General features: G+C 35.5%; 1 protein-coding gene across 24 annotated transcripts in view; it reads left to right on the forward strand.

Annotated features, from left to right (window-relative positions):
* LOC106871743 (brefeldin A-inhibited guanine nucleotide-exchange protein 1) overlaps positions 1-17,983 on the forward strand; it is a 170,862-nt gene that overhangs the window by 54,656 nt on the left and 98,223 nt on the right. For all 24 annotated transcript variants that reach the window (XM_089356411.1, XM_089356414.1, XM_014918362.3 and 21 more), the window contains exons 4-6: positions 10,091-10,235; positions 11,650-11,796; positions 17,451-17,630. In XM_089356411.1, the coding sequence (XP_089212537.1) occupies positions 10,091-10,235; positions 11,650-11,796; positions 17,451-17,630 (472 nt within the window). The remainder of the gene's footprint in view (positions 1-10,090; positions 10,236-11,649; positions 11,797-17,450; positions 17,631-17,983) is intronic.

Below are 17,983 nucleotides of genomic sequence, written 5' to 3' on the forward strand. Positions count from 1 at the left end.
ATGATATAAAGTGATGACTAAGGTCTAATCCTTTTGATACCAACCTGCCCGGAACAGCTTGTCGTTCTATGATACAAAATTCATCTGAAGATAAAATGTTCAATCAAAATTTTGTGTTAATTTAGGTTCCAAACACCAGGTGAATAATGAAGTTATTTTGCTAAGTCCTTCATTATTTTAAAAATTAATTGAACTAAAGGCAGTATATCTCAGAAGAAATATAGTAGCAAAAGGGTTAAGACCAGTTCCTTAAGCAGAGAAAAACATTCTCATGGTTATTTTGAAGAAAATATATTGTGATGGATATTATTTAAAATATATGAGAATTCAGTTGACAGCTGAGACATTCAACACAACTCTTCATATTCATAGGTGTAGGCATGGCTGTGTGGTAAAAAGACTCGCTTTGAAATGACATGGTTTTGGGTTCAGCCCTACTGTGCAGTACCTTGAGCAAATGTCATCTATAACCTGGGGCTGACCATTATCTTGGAAGTAAATTGGGTTGACAGAAAACTGTATGGAAGCCTGTCATATAAATACATGTGTATGTGTTCTGTGCATGTCTTTATGTCTGTCTTTGCCCCACTACCACTGCTTGACAACTGGTGTTGTTTGTTTATGTCCCCACAACTTAGCAGTTCAACAAAAGAGGAGATAAATACTAGATTAAAAAAATGTACTTGGGTCAACTTATTCCACTAAAACCCTATAAGGGTTTTCAGTTCACTGACTGAAACAAGTAAGTGATAAAAGGTATTTCAGAAATTTTCTTTTATAAATTAAAGGCTCTACTTTTTTTTTTTTTAACTCCATCACATTTATCAGCCATTAGAAATAATCTGATAGTCTGTTAGAGATTATCTGTTTGGATAATCTGATAGGATTGTTTGAGAGGCAGTTCTAGAAAGACATGGCAAGTGATGGGGCACAGGTCTCAATGTTATGCTTCGCAGACAAAATAAAAGGTTTGAGACTAATAATGACATGTTAAAAAAACATATATCCAATTAAAATTAAATTTAAAATGAGCCAATGTAGGAGTTTCTACATGGCTACACAAGCTGTTAGAATTAGCAGCCTAATCTCTGAAATTACACTCTATCACCTCTAAAATTAAATGGACATATTGGATAATGTAGTTTGCAATAAATTGTGTGTGAAGAGTCAGTGTGGTCATACCGAGAATGTCTTTGATTATAGTTCTATTCAGTCAAGGCTGACTGGGAGCTGAACATACCACTATCATCACCACACAATTAACTAACATGTCCATATTCCATACACTCATCTCCAATACAACTCTAAGCCAATGAGAGAGCTGCTTCATAGTTGCTGAACCTGTTAAAAAATAAGTGAAATCTCTTATATAACAGGCTACCATTTTTTTTTTTTAAGTCTTTGGGCATCCATATAAGATTTTGTTGTTAGAATTTATCTGCAATAAACTGGTTATACTTCTATAAAACAGAATATTTTAACAATTTCTTTTTATACAATTCCTAATGATATTTAATTATAAAAATATAGTGATTTTTCTTAAACATTGTATCGCTAGGAGGGTCCATTTGAGTAAAATAGGAATGGAAAAGGTTCATAAGTAAAAAAAATGGTTGAGAAATACTGCTCTATAACGTTTCAGTTACATAGCAGTGATAAAGTGTGGTTCAGTGTAGTGGGATGAAACCCAGAATCACATGATTGCAAAGTTGACTTCTTAACCATGTCTCTACTTGTATATATATATATATATATATATATATATATATATATATATATATATATATATATATATATATATATATATATGTATATATTTATGTGTTTGTATATGTGCATATTTGCAGTTCTATATTTGTGTGTGTATATATATATATACACCACATCAGTACTATTCAGCTGCTATAATCATAGAGCAGAATATGCACATATTTCAACCCCACTTTTGTGCTACTAGTTACCTGCTTCTCTTGCTGGAACCACTTTTAGAATCTATTCCTCGTTCTCAATATTATCCCTTCCCCTTATATTTTCCACTGATTACTTCTTGTGCCTCCCTGAGATACATCTTAGAACTGTCATTACCTTACTTTTAACTCTACCTCTTATATGCTGCCATTCTCATCACTTTGGCATAGCTGCCCTTGATGGCCCTTCTCCCACCTTTCTCTCCCACTCATAGCCACCCCTACATACTTCTGACATCCATTTCTGTCATTGTACATCTTTCTCCCCGTCCCCTAACCACCACACTTCCTAATCTATTGCTCTCCTCCTTTCATATTTAGCCTCTTATCACTTCCTCCTTCTTGAGCTACTTCTATTCTCTCAGCCTCCATATTTAACATCTGCCACACCTCCATTCATTCACATCAGCATCCACCTTTCACCATCTGTCACTCTCTCATATTCTAATGAATTCATCAACCCACTCTTCCTGATTCATTATCTGTATTCTTTCTTAAACTCAGTTGTATCATGAAAGTATATCGCGATACCTTGTCACTTCCATTATTGTCTTCTTTCCATCTACTCTCACTGACTCTTGTATAATATTGGGTAGTCATGTATCTCCTCCATAGTAAGCTGCCTATGCCTATCCCTCTGTCATTTTAGCCTCTCAGTGACTAGCATAAAGCCACCTCCCTCTCTGCTGCTACTACCCCACTTAGTCAAGGGGTCTTTTCTTTGTCTTGTGAATTATTTGGCAACCTCATTAGTGCTGGTGCCGGAAAAAGAAGTACCCAGTATACCCTGTAAAGTAGTTGGTTTTAGAAAGGGTACCCAGCTATAGAAACCCTACCAAAACAGACATTGGAGCTTGTCAAACTGTCCAAATCAATACCAGCTTGGAATATGGACAATAATGATCATGATGTGTGTGTGTGTGTGTGTGTATACACATGTATGTATATATATATATATATATATATATATATATATATACATATATATATATACATATATATGCACGTGTGTGTGTGTGTGTATACACATACGTGTATGTGTGTGTATATATGAATATATTTGTGTATATATGTGTGAGTGTCCATGCTATATATGTGTATGAGTGTCCATACTAGCTACATATATATACGTTCCCCATGCTATCTTGTTGTTTCATTCCTATTAAAAGTTCTTTTCATTTCCTTTGTACTTGGATGTCTTTCCTGCTGCTAAGCACTTTCAGCTTAAACTGAAAGCAACATCTATGCTTGGTAAGGTAAATTAAAGTAATGAGTGTAACCTCATTTACTCACTGACACACCTAGTGGGTGTGTTATTTATAGGTTTGAACTAATTAATCTTGTAATCAGCTGGAATATTCTACAGTGTGGGTTGTGTAGAACAGTGATCTTCTTACTACTGCTATTGCAGCCAGTAATAATAATAATAATAATAATTCTTTCTACTAAGCACAAGGCCTGAAATTTTGTTGCGAGAGGGCTTGTCGATGACATCAATCCAAGTACTAGGTTGCTACCTTATTTTCTTGATCCCAAAAGAATGAAAGGTGAAATTGATCTTGGCAGGATTTGAACTCAGAACTTACGCTGGAAATGCTGCTAAGCATTTTGTCTACTTTACCAATAAATTACAGTGGTTTCAAATTTTGGCACAAGGCCAGCAATTTTGGGGGAGGGGTAAGTTAAGTGCATCGACCCTAGTACTTGACTGGTACTTATTTTGTCGACCCCCCAAAAGGATGAAAGGCAAGGTCGACCGTGACAAAATTTGAACTCAGAATACAAAGATGGATGAAATACCGCTAAGCATTTTGCCTGGTATGCTAACAATTCTGCCAGCTCACTGCCTTACCAATTATAATAATCCTTTCTACTAAAGGCACAAGGCCTGAAATTTTGTTGGGAGGGTTAAGTCGATCACATTGACCTCAGTGCTCAACTGGTACTTATTTCATCGACCCCAAAAGGATGAAAGCCAAAGTTGACCTCAGTGGAATTTGAACTCAGAACACAAAGACGGACAAAATGCCACTAAGTATTTCATCCGATGTGCTAACAATTTTGCCACCTCACCACCTTAATGATGATGATGATAATAATAATAATAATAATAATAATAATGGTTTTCAATTTTGACACAAGGCCAGCAATTTTAGTGGGAGGGATAAGTCAATTACATTGACCCCTAGTGCTCAACTGGTACAGTAATGCCTTGATATACAAGTTAATTTATTCCCGGAGACCACTTGTAAATTGAAAACTTGTAAAGCAGAGCAATAATTTCCCATAGTAGCACTGTTATAAATCGTAATTCATTGGCAGAAAAATATTTTACCGATAAAATTTATAACACTTGTAAATAAGTGGCAGTAAGATAACAGTAGAATGGTAAAGAATATTTTATGTAAAGTAAAAAGAATGTCAAAATCGTTTATAATGAAAAATATTATTATAATTGTTTTCTGAATCATTTTCACTCACACTACTCGTGCACACCTTCACTTGTAGACACTACTGCCGATTCACAAGCACTCATAGTAGATTTCTTGTAGATTTCTTTTTAAAAAACAAGTCTAGAGTTGTTTGCTTAGAAGAAGTTTTTTTGTTTTTTTTTATTCTCTATAAATTTGTCGGTAACACGCAGAAGCATTTGTTATGGTAGTAGAAACTTTTGCACTTCATTCAAAATTTGGATCTTGTGCTTGAAAAATAAAACTCGTAAAGTGAGTCCTTGTAAAGTGAGCTATTATTGTATTTATTTTACTTACTCTGAAAAGATGAAAGGTGAAGTTGGCCTTGGTAGAATTTGAATTCAGAAGGTAAAGAGCTGTAAGAAATGTCTGCCTTCCATGCTGGCATGGGTGGGACAGTTTGACAAGAGCTGGCCAGGCAGAAGCCTGCATCAGATTTCTGTAAATGTTTTGGCAGGATTTTTACAGGGGTAAAAGAAAATACAGGAGGATCAATTAATTATGATTTTATTGAACATATTCCTGTCTCAGATTCACACTTCTTGCAACAGTCCTTCAGTTTTTCTAAGCCCTGTAAAAGAACTTGGAAGGTTGGGCCTCCAACTAAGCCTTTTGCGATACCCTTAAAGCCTGGAACTTTTTAGTACCCCCTCATATGTATCTTGACATTGACAGTTAACAAGTGTCAGCCATACAAGCAGTGTCATTCATTTCCAATATTCTACATGAACATATCAATGGAGAAGTATCACTTTGCTTGGAAACGAGATGGTTGGTGATAGGAAGGGCATCCAGCTATAGAAAATCTGCATCAAACTCCATCCAACCCAGGCAAACATGAAAAAGTGGATGCTCAATGATGATGATGATTTCAGTTTTTGTTCCACGTGGCTATTTTTCTCTACATTCCACTGATAATTTCTGACTTTGGTTTACTACATTGGCTGTGTTGTGTATGACAGGCCTTCAGTTCTTCATAACAACAAACAAAATACTTCTCTGTGCTTAATTATGCTCCCAAGTTCAGTTCTGTCAAGGTCGACTTCGCCTTTCATCATTTATAGTGTGGGGAGTCATAAAGTGAAAGTACCAGTTAAATAGGGAGAGATGGGTTGAAATAATTGATTCCACCCCCACTCCAGTATGTGTGGCCTTGTGCCTTTCTTAGAAACCATATGGATTCTAGGGAAGAATTCTCTTTTGTTGATGTTTTTTTATTTTTGATGGGTTCTATCGTAATATTTTGTGTGGTTTTGGTTGTTATTGTTGTTGCCCTGAATTGAGAACTTCTTGCTTGCTTGCTAACCGAGTTAATAATTTTTTCGTGTTGTAACATGAATTGAATTGTCAGACAAAATGTAGTACTGTTTTGCTTGTGGTACATAAAAAATCTTTGTATCTCTTTATCCCAATATCATCATCGTCATCACTGCCATCATCACCATTAACATCATGATCGTCATCAGTTCCCATTACCACCACCACCATTCCCGTAACTTCTATTTTCATCAACAGTACTGTCATCACCATCACTGTCATCACCACCACTACCACCACCACTTCCATCACTGTCTTTTTTTTTTTCTTCCCCTTTACCCTCTTCAGAGTTGGTTTCCATGTATACCAGATATAACAACACAATGACAATATGAAAACCCCCTCATGTTCTCTCTCTTTCTCTCTCTCTCTCTCTCTCTCTCTCTCTCTCACCACTGTTATCCTTCATCCTCCACCTATCAATACTGATTTGTCTCCACCTTGACAGCAGTTGCCATGCCCACAGAATGATACCAGAGAAGCGTGGACAGATGTATAGCTAGCTAGCTATATGATGATGGTAGTGGTTTAGACACACAAATAAAAACAAATAAAATAAAATCAAGAAATTACTCAACAGTTGACATTCTTTTTTCCTTTATTAATTTGTTTATAAATAAATAACTATTGCCACCACAATCACTATCATTACTATCATCATCAACACCACTCTCATTTTACTCTTGCTTTCTCTATACACTTAAGTTTACTCCGTGGATCTCTCTCTCTCGTGCACACACACACACACACACACACACACACACTATCTCTCTCATACACTCTCTCTATCTCTAATGCATGCTTTTTATATGTGTGTGTGCTGATTATTATATGCCTCCACTCTTGTTAATCACTCACTACATTCACCTCTACCCCACCTCCATCTTTAACCATTTGTTACTCTCCTCTCACTCTCTTACGAAATTATCCCCCACCCTCTTTATATCCACTGTCCATATTCTCTCTTACACTCACCTTCATATCATACCTTGAGACTTTGCTCTGGCACCTTGTCACTGATTTCTTTATCTTCTCAGTTACTCCCACCTGCCCTTGTATAATGCAGGCTAACCATGTACCTCTATAAGAAGGCATCTGTATTTGTCCCTCTATCATAGTTTAGCCTTTTAACATCTGGCATAAACTCAATGCCTCCTCTCTCAAATACCCTCCCACCCCCATTTAGTCGAGGTGGGGGAGGTGATATTTCTTTTGTTTTGTTGTTCTCTAAGTTACTTGGTGTCCTCACATGCAAAAAGTACCCAGGAAGAGCATCCAGCTGTAGAAACCACGCCAAAGCTAACTGGAGTTTGGCACAGTCTTGCAGTTTATCAGATTCTATCAAATTGTCCAATCCATACCAACATGGAAACTGGGTATTAAAAGATGATGATGATCATACATATATATGTATGTATATCTCTTGCATTTCAGTTGGGTTGACTATACCTCCTTATGGTACTTATTTTTGATTTGATGGTGTGTATTTTTTTTATACAATTATCATTGAATTTACATTTGTATAGTACAGTCTACATTGCTGTAGAAATTGTGCTTCATCATTATACTTGTTTATGAGTCAACTCTGAGTGAGTAGGATTATAATTAATGACATTTCAGCCATGACCATCCCATCATTTTGTACATCAAGGATTATATTCAATTTCAATATAAATAATTTATCTCAACCACAAAATTACAGCATATTAATGATGTATGAACAGATAAAACAGAGAATAGAACAATTGTGGTTGCAGGTTTGTAACAAAGACAAAGAATTGGTTGCAGGCCGTCAAGAAGCCATTGTGATTTTTATAGCTGAAACTAGCAAAAAAAAAAAAAAGAAACAAGTATTTAAAATTGGATTGAAGTATTTACAATTATGAAGGCACATGGCTCAGCGATTAGTGTCTGGCTCACAATAATGAAGTAGTGAGTTCAATTCCTGGACTGGGCTGTGTGTTGTGTTCTTGAGCAAGGCACTTCATTTCATGTTGCTCCATTTCACTCAACTATAGAAATGAATTGTGACATCACTGGTGCCAAGTTGTATTGGCTTTGGGTAACATCAGTGGTGTGGAGAGGGGAGGCTGGTATTCATAGGTATCTGCTGGTCTTCTTTAAACAACCTTGCCTGGACTTGTGCCTTGGAGAGGAGTTTTCTAGGTGCAAATCCATGGTCATTCATGACCGAAGGGGGTATTTACCCTTTACTATTTACAGTTAAATTGACTAGCTCACTTAGTTGTCTTGAGCCAATGCGAAGGGCAACATTGTTGTTGGGAGATTAAATATTGACTCTTAAGCAACATCCTGGTCAGTTATGTACTCATAGTGTTCAGTTTCTTACATGCTCAACATCAGCTGCAAGACTCATGCTTGGAAGAAAGTTCTTGTATAACCATCAATACTTGATTAAATGTCTTGGACAAATGAACAATGAGTGTAATCTTAGCTGTATAGTTTGTGTTTAATATTGAACTCATGTACAAATTTGCAACCACTGGTGCAATCACACCCACCTACTCCTTCAAAGCAATGCTCCAGCATGACCATAGCCTCTGATTGAAATGAGTAAAAGACAAAGAATTGGTTGCAGGCCGTCAAGAAGCCATAGCTGAAACTGCAGCAAAAAAAACCCCAAAAAAACAAGTATTTAAAATTGGATTGAAGTATTTACAATTATGAAGGCACATGGCTCAGCGATGTGAGCAGGCCAATCAGTTTATTCACATCTGAAGATTTTGGTAAAGAGAGGTTTAATAAATTCAATCTGAGTGTGACAACTGTCATGGTTCTGCACATATCTCTGGTGACATACATCCAAGTACAGTATGCAGGTTAATGAGATAACTGCTGTTTTTTGGTGCCTTGACTAAGTGCAGGAATGACATTGTTAAGATGGTGGAACTGTGTCCTAAGGTGTTTTGGAGGGGTTGTAGCTATGTTTGGACTAAGCAGTGTAGTTTTCTTAGGATGGGTGCTGTATTATTATTTAGACTTAGGTCAGCCTTGAAGAAGATTTATTGTCAAAGGTATTCTATTGGGGACCATCCTGTTTTCTTTGCATATCCAGGGCTGTGTCATATCAACGTATTTGTTTTGTTTTTTTTTAAAGCAATAGTTAGCAATTGAGGGAACTTTGCTGCTATTCCTAGTAGTTCAAATGACCACATAGAGGTTCTCTCATTGGCTTATTATTGATGCCTGAGATTTGAGAGTCATTGTGCAGTAATAATGAATAAAGCTCCTAATATATCTGTATAGCTTCTATATTTTGTGCATTTTCATTTTATTGTGCAGATGATCTGTAGAAATGCAGGAATTGTGATTTTGTCTTCTTTTCATTTGTTATTGGAGAGATTGTGGCTCAAGGCAGGACTAACATAAATCTATGCTGTATCTATGTTGTTTGCACACTAATGTTGCTGTTTCTTTCTGTCAACTCAATGTGGTAATTGTGAATGCTTTAGTTAGGCTTGTGTTATTTTGCTTTTTAGACTACATCTATTTGTTCTGTGAATATTGTGGATAGTTGTATAGAATTGATACTGTTTTAGTCTCCATTATGTTGAGTGTGATGGTGGAATGTATCTGATGTTTTCTGATATAAATATTTTTTTAGTATCCTTTGGAAGTCCAAGATATATACATAATATCCACTGTGGGTTCAATTCTACAGCACAACACACCTTGGGCAAATGTTTTCTATTGTAGCCCTGGATCAAAGAAAGCCTTGTGAGTGAATTTCGTAACTGGATACCAAAAGAAGCTCATTGTGTGTGTTTATATATATATATATGTGTGTGTGTGTATGTTTACCCTTGTCTTGACATACAAGTTCCTTTCCAGTCTTCCTTGAGAAACATGTCTGGCCATGGGGAAATATCTTCTTTGAAAAAGGTGTGAGGGTTGGTAACAAGAAGGGCATCCAGCCATAGAAAATTTGCCTCAACAAATTCCATCTGACTCATGGAAAAGTGGGTGTAAAATGATGATGGTTATATATATATATATATATATATTTATATATATATATATATATATATATATATATAAAACCCATCTCTGTAATGTATAAAAACATTTTCATGTTTTTTTTTTTAGAGTGAGAATGCTGACAGAAATGACACTTGAAAAAGTATCAAGAATAACTGATAAGATCTAGAGCATCATCATTTGTCCTCTCATCCATATTTGGTGTAAAAATGTGATACATAAATGTGTTACATATTGCAGAGATTTTTAGATTTGAAAAAAAAAAAAAATTAAAAGAACAGTTTTGCTGATTAGCAAAAGAACACTACTTAAATATTGTTTTGTTTTCCATTTCAGACAAGGAACAAAAGCTTCCTCAGCTTTGCCCCTTCCGAAATCTGCATCCGAATTTGTTGAGACTGACAAGTATTTCTTGCCCTTTGAACTTGCATGTCAGTCAAAATGCAACCGCATTGTCAACACTGCTTTGGACTGTTTACAGGTGAGTACATAGATTAACTGTTTAGCATTTTAACTGGCCACATCCGGTCCGGATATGCTACCTGTTTTATGTTCTAACCAGCCAGATCTAGCCTGTCACACCTACCCTTCAATGCCATTATAAAATATACAATCACATCGTCAAAATTTTGAAGTTACAAAATAATGCATAATTAATTAAAAGCAATGTGAATGAAAAACCATTAGACAGAATAATTTGAATGCTCAAGGGTTAACAACCTGTCCATCTCTCCAACAACATACTAATGTCGTTGTTTACATACTTCTCTAAACCCTAGTCATCTGTACTTATTACTAAGGTCTATTTCCCTCCCCCTCTTTCCATGTTTCTTTTTTTCATTGCTCTTTACTTTTCCATTTTCTTTCTGTCATCTCTGTCCCTGAACGTGTGTGGCCTAGTGGTTAAGGTGTTGCACTCATGACTGTAAGATCACGGTTTCGATTCCAGGTTCAGGCGGTGCATTGTGTTCTGGTGTAAAACACTTCAGTACATGTTGCTCCAATCCACTCAGCTGCAAATGAGTTCCAGCAATAGCTGGGAAGCTAACCCTGTGACAGACTGGTGTTTTGTCCAGCAGGTAGTTTTGTAATCTTAGTTGCTTATTCACCATGCAAAGCTGGTTAAGTTCCAGTTTTATGAGTTCTAAGGCTAAGCCGAAGTCTGTACCTCCACTTTCTCTCCTCCTTTCCTTTATCCCTCTTTTTTTTTCTTTCCTCCATTGACTACTTTTTATCATGGCTATCCTTTCTCTCTTCTCTTTTCATCTCATTTCTTCATTAAATCTCTTTCCTTTCTTTTTACAAACAAATAATGGCAGTGAGAAAAAGAACAGGCTTGCTTTCCTTTCCCTCTTTCTTTCATTCTTCTAATACCAAAAACCACCACCCTTTCAGATATGCCCTCCATTTCCCGCCAAAAATCATTTCACTATTTTAGGACCTACTGTTATTTGATCTGAGACCACAACTATAATTTATTCTATAAATATGACTAATATAACTTACATATACATTTATGTGTTTGTTTTGCAAAATTCAAACCGTGTGCTGAAATAGATATTGTTATACTTGGAGATAGTTATATTTTGCCAATAAAATACATACACTATATATTTGGTCTTCATTCCATTTTGGGAATAAGTAGAACAAGAGGAGACATGGGATAGAGAGTCGCTGAAGACATCACAGGATGTGTGATGAAAGAACTTTGACAAAGAAACTAAAATAATAATGATAAGGGTAAAGTGAGGACCAAATATATAGCAAGTGTGTTTAATTGACAAAATGTGACCAACCCCAAGTATAACAGTAACTTATATATACATGCATACATTTGTGTTTTAATTTTGTGTATGTTTATATAACTTTGTGTATCTGTGTTTTTCTTTCATTAGAAACTCATTGCCTATGGTCACCTGACTGGCAATACTCCAGAGTCTTCTACACCTGGCAAAAGGCTTATTGACCGTATTGTTGAGACAATATGTGTTTGTTTCCACGGGCCGCAGACTGATGAGGGCGTCCAACTGCAGATTATTAAGGTAACTTGTTTTTTATAGAATCATTGCTACCAGACTTGTTGTTTTTAACATCATCTTTCTTAATATTGTTATGTTCTGGAATCTTGTTTTCACTACTCTGTTACTGTCACTTCATCCTGGTTTTTGTTGCTGCCATCCTTGGTGCTGTTAGCTTCATCATCTTCCATCTCTATCATTGTTATTACACTTAACATCTATGGCCTTGTTGCTATTGTTGTTGCTGTTATTAATTTTCTTCTCATTGTCATTTATAGCTTTGTTGTAAGCATCAGTCTCATCGTTGCCATTGTCTGCCCTATACTCTAGATCTGTCAGCAGTTCAGTTTCAGTACAACTAAACACGTTACGTAGTCTACTTAATTGAACTAAACAATATAAATACATTGTCATTATTTTGTTGATCTTGGTGAAATTTCTTTTCTGTTTTGAATTTAGATCTTACTACAGTCAACTTCGCCTTTCATCCCTCTGAGGTTGATAAGAGTAAACTGCCAATCTAGTATTGGGTCAGTGTAATAGGAACTGAACCCGCTTCTCACCCTGCCTAATTTAGAAACAAGTTGTTTGTTGCTCAATGGACTGGGCCACTATTACCTATCACTGCACTTGGAAACAAGTGGATAATTGGCAATAGGAAGGGCATTTGGCTGTAGAATAATTCTGCCTCAACATACTCTTGCAGGCCTGGAAATGTAGACATTAAATTCCTGAAGTGGAGGAAGATATTTTTTTTTTTTTTTTACTTAAGTTTCAGCTTAGAGCTGCGGCCATGCTGATGCACCACCGTGAAGTTGACCTCGGCGGAATTTGAACTCGGAACGTAGCGACAAGCGAAGTACCGCTAAGTATTTCGTCCAGCGTGTTAACGATTCTGCCACCTCGAGGTCTATATGTTTATATAAAATTTATAATTCTGCCAAGTTTGATTTTTAATTTCACCATTGAGGTTGATAAAGTTATTGCAGTCAAGTAATTGTTGATTAAATAGACTACATGTATCTTCTCAAATTTCTGGCCTTGTACCTATGTGGAAGAGCTGTAAAGAAATCATTGTTAATTTTTGTTGTTGTTGCTCAAATCATGCCTCGTTAAATCATTAACTTTACATTTCATTCATTTGGAGTCAATAAACTCCTTATCAATCCATGTGCTGGGATCTTTATATTACCATCTGGCCTCGTGCCAGTTTTAGCAATCACTGTGCTACAGTAATAATTGTAACAATAGATCATCTGGCAAAATGCTGTAGGTGTGTTTGTTTATGATCTGAGTTGAGAAACTTCTATGATGGACTCATTCTTTCAAACTTCTGGGACTAGTAAAACAAGTACCAGTCAATTACTGGGGCCAATACAGGTACTGGTGTGGCTGTGTGACTGAGAAGCAGGTTCAAATCCAATGCATGGCACCATGGGCAAGTGTTTGATTCTATTAGCCCCAGGCCAACCAAACCCATGTGAGTGGATTTAGTAAGAAGGACACTGAAAGGAGCTGTGTGTGTGAGGATTTCAGACATTTTATTCAAAAGCTTTGGATCCGATCTGCTCCTGAGGTTTTCCAATTTGGTAGCATTATTACCTGCTGCAGTTGATAGTTATTGTGATTGACTCTTTATCTCTACTATTCAGTTCTGTTTTGTTTTGATCTATACTACATTTTCATTATATAATCAGGTGCCTCCGAGTTCCATATTATTATCCTGTTGAGATTGACTTTGCTTTTTTATCTTTTAGTGTCAATAAAGTGAGTACCAGTTGAACTTTGGGGTCGATGTAATTGACTAAACCAGTGGTTCCTAAACTTTTCTTACTCATGGCACACCTTACAAGAAGTTAGAATATTTTGGTACTCTTAGTGCATAAATTCTAAAATTTATTCAAAAGGTGTTTAATACATATTAGCATAGCATAAACTATAAAGTAGTATATAGGTAATTAAAGATACAGAAAAATTGCATTACTTTCTCTTTAATATATGAAGCAAAGTTATCAATGAGAAACATTGCGCTTGATGTGTTTTGTAAAACATTTTCAATATTGGGACATATTTGAGAAAGACAAACCCTCGTTTCCTCTTCAATGCAACAGAGCCTCTCTCTTTTTTGGTGGGTGGATTTGAAATTGAGGGTTGAAAATCCCAATTCACATGAATACTATGTGGAAAACTGCATCAAAACAGATAAAGCTTTTTTTTTGCTACTCAGGGGTATTCTCCCATAATGGCAATCCAAAATTTATTAATAGGTAACTCAGCATACTTGATTTTAGTCTGCGATCACTGGATGTAGATGTCAGTTCTTTTTCTTCACATATTTTCAAACCAATATTAGATGGAATTTTTATGAAGGGATTTCGAACCCAATCATACTCTTCTGTGTTCAATGGCAGAAAATAAAAGTTTATTTTTTCTTCCAGATTTTTCAAATGTTCAAATACGATAGGAGTCATTTTTTTATGCAGCTTTTATGTATCAAGGGAAACATTTCGAAGTTTAGCTCTATATTTCCAAATTACAACTTTTTAAATGAAATCATCTTATCTGTTGAAGTGAGAATGTTTTCATTTCTACCTACATACTTGTGTTGATGTTATCAAGTTGTGCAAATATCTCTGTTAAATATTCCAGCTTGGAAACCCAAAATTCACATTGTAGATATTCCAAGAAACGTTCATATTTTTTTTCTTTGAAAAATGCATGCAATTCCTTCTGGAGTTCTTGTATGCAATGTAGCACCTTACCTTTTGAGAGCCATTAGACTTTTGTGTGTAAAAGTAAGCGCTTGTGTTGGGAATCCATATCAACACAAATTTGTTCAAGTAAGCAACACTTCAACAGTCTACTTTTAATATAATTAGCCATTTCAACAACTTGGTTTAATACTTGCTTTAACTCAACTGGTATTGTTTTTGAAACTTGTACCTCCCTATGTATTTAATCCTACCCTTTAAGACTGGGGTTGATGTAATCACTTTCCCACCCATCAAAATTACTGGCCTTATCCCAAAGTATGGTAGAATAATTATTATTGTGTTACGTTAGTAGAATTGTTAGAGATTTGGACAAAATACCTAGTAGTATTTCTTTTGGCTCTTTGTTCTGAGTTCAAATCCCACTGAGGTCAAATTTGGCTTTCATCCTTTGAAGGTTGATAAAATAAAGTACTGATCAAATACTGGAGGAGGGTGTCAACGTAAGTGACTAACCCCCTCCCTCCTAAAATTGTTGATACTGTGCCTAAATTAGAAACATTCATCATTGTGGATAGATCTTAGTATTTTTACACTCCCAAGGGTTGAGTCATAATCAATGACAAAGAGCTATTTGAGATTTTTTTATCAGCCAAATTTTCTAGTGAATTCTTTTGTAGTTAATTATGTAGTTTTCTATAGTAGCTATATACAAATCTCAGGTCCAGTCTTCTCCAACCACGATTTCATTTTCTTTGTTATTTTACCAAGTATCCATATTCGTAGCACAATTTCAACTTTGCTTTTGCAGTAATAATTGTAACAATACATCTGTTTGCAGATCTTTGTTTTTCTCAGTTTTTATTATTATTGTTGTTGTTATTAGATTTTACTTCTCAAAGCTCTCGATCTTACCTGCTCCAGTTAATTCTCTGAGAGCAGACTGCAATCTGTTGTCAAGGGTCTCTCACGGTCTCTTTCTACAAATTATAAGACTAGGTACTTAGATGTTAAGTATTGTGGAAGATACTTAACACGCATATACCAATCTCAAAATCTTCACTGTACTTGATACAGCAGTTTTTTGAGCATACTCTACCCTCCTGTCAATTCTAATTTTTGTGACATATTTCTCAAACTTGATTGTTAGTTCTCCAGGTGCCCCTACAACTACTGGGATGACAGTTACCTTTTATTATTATTATTATTATTATTATTATTATTATTATTATTATCATTATTGCCTCCACCTTAGTGAAAGCGGAGATATTGTTTTCAGTCATGTTTGTTTGTTTGTCCATGGACAAGATCTCAAGTACCGCTGGATGGATTCAGATGAAAGTTTCAGGGGTATTTGGCCTCATGACTGGCACAAACTGGTTAGATTTTGGAATCAATCCGGTACTGGACAAGGATTCTGGATTGTTATACTTACTTTATATGATTATAATCTTGCGTTGACTTTCAAGTCTTTCTCAATTATCTCCAAAGTTTCCAAAGTTTTATTTTCATTTCTCTATTATTAATTTTACTCCTGTCTCTATCTTAGTAGAAACTGATGGATAAAGAAATCAAACTACATAAACAAATGGCAGCAAAACCATTCAGAAATTAAACAGCACTAACATATTTTTATAATATATATATATTACATACATATTAACACTTTACAGTATACTTACATGTATACATACATTTATACATCGATCTAAAACAACAGGAATAATAAAGGAAGGCTGGAATTTAAGAGAAGAGAAAGCCAAAAGGTCTCATGCTATTTATTTAAAAATTCCTAAGTAGAACTTATTATTACCTCTGCCTTTAAAACTATTTTTAATGGTGAATTTGTTAACTTTGGCTTGTATTAAATAAGGATAAACTATTTATTACTATTGCTAAATTTTCTACAGCTACCTTCACATTCCATGACTACCATTGGGATCCATCAGGTACCGGACAAGGATTCTGGATTATTTTTCTGAGTGTTTTACTTAATTTTTGAGAGCAGTTGGATTCATTTTTAATATTCTCGCTTGTGAGAGCAGTCGAGTTAATTTCAGATATTCTCATTTTAAAAATCATGTCTGACTAATCGTTGAGAGTACGTTGGTGTTGCTTTGGCGGAGGTTTGTGCTCTTATTATTATTATTATTATTATTATTATTATTATTACTACTACTAAGGCAGTGGGCTGGTAGAATTGTTAGCACACTGGACGAAATGCTTAGTGGTATTTTGCCTGTCACTATGTTCTGAGTCCAAATTCTGAGGTTGACTTTACCTTTCATCCTTTTGGGGTTGATAAAATAAGTACCAGTTACGCACTGGGGTTGATGTAATCAACTCATCCCCTCCCCCAAAACTGCTGCCCTTGTGACAGAATTTGAAACCATTATTATTATTATTATTATTATTATTATTATTGAAGGTGACATGTTGAGAGAATAGTTACTAGACAAAATGCTTATGGCATGTCTTCCAACTTTACTTTAGGAGTTCAGATTCTGCCAAGGTTGACTTTGCCTTTCATCTCTTCAATTGAGCATTGGGCTCAGTGTAATCAATTAACCCCTTCTCACAAAATTTCAAGCCTCATGCCTATTACAGAAAGAATTATTACTGTTATTATTATTTCTCTTTAAGGCAACAAGCTGGCAAAATTGTTAGCACATTGGATGAAATTCTTAGTGTCTTGCCCATTGCTATGTTCTGAGTTCAAATTCTGCCAAGGTCAACTTTGCCTTTCATCCTTTCAGTGTCGATAAATTGAGTACCAGTGAAACACTGGGGTTGATGTAATCGAATAGTCCCTTCCCTCCCAATTTCAGGCCTTGTGCCTTTAGTAGAAAGGATTATTATTTCTCTTTGTCAAGTCCTCCATTGTAATTTTGAAATAAAAGAAATTATTACAGCTACTAATGTTATGATTATCAATATTATCATTATTGTTATTGCTGTCTCATTTAGGCTTTGCTAACTGTAGTGACATCAAACAACTGTGAGATCCATGAAGGAACTGTTCTACAAGCAGTACGTACCTGTTACAACATCTACTTGGCCAGCAAGAACCTAGTCAACCAGACAACAGCCAAGGCCACGCTCACTCAGATGCTTAATGTTATCTTCTCCAGAATGGAATCCCAAGCTGTGAGTTTCTTTGTCTTTCCACATCTTGTATCCATGAATTGTGACAGTTATTGATGCTTGTGTAAATGTATTGAGTGTTATCCTTCACCCCAGTAAAAAACTGAGCCACATTGAATTCTCTCTTGTTGATTGATGATGAAATAACTGTAGTGGCATGTGAATCCGTGACTTATGGTTTTCTTCCTCATACACCTAATCATTTTGCTTTATCCATGTGTGTGTATATGTATGCATGTATATGTGTCGGTGTATGATTTTGATGTAATGATATTTGTTTGCATCTATTGTATGTGTGTTTGTGTAATTCCTTCAAAGAAAGACTCTTGCATGAATCATTAGATTCCACCTTTCCT

The sequence above is a fragment of the Octopus bimaculoides genome, chromosome 8 (assembly GCF_046866305.1).
Source record: "Octopus bimaculoides isolate indiv1 chromosome 8, ASM4686630v1, whole genome shotgun sequence".
Lineage (NCBI taxonomy): Eukaryota > Metazoa > Mollusca > Cephalopoda > Octopoda > Octopodidae > Octopus > Octopus bimaculoides.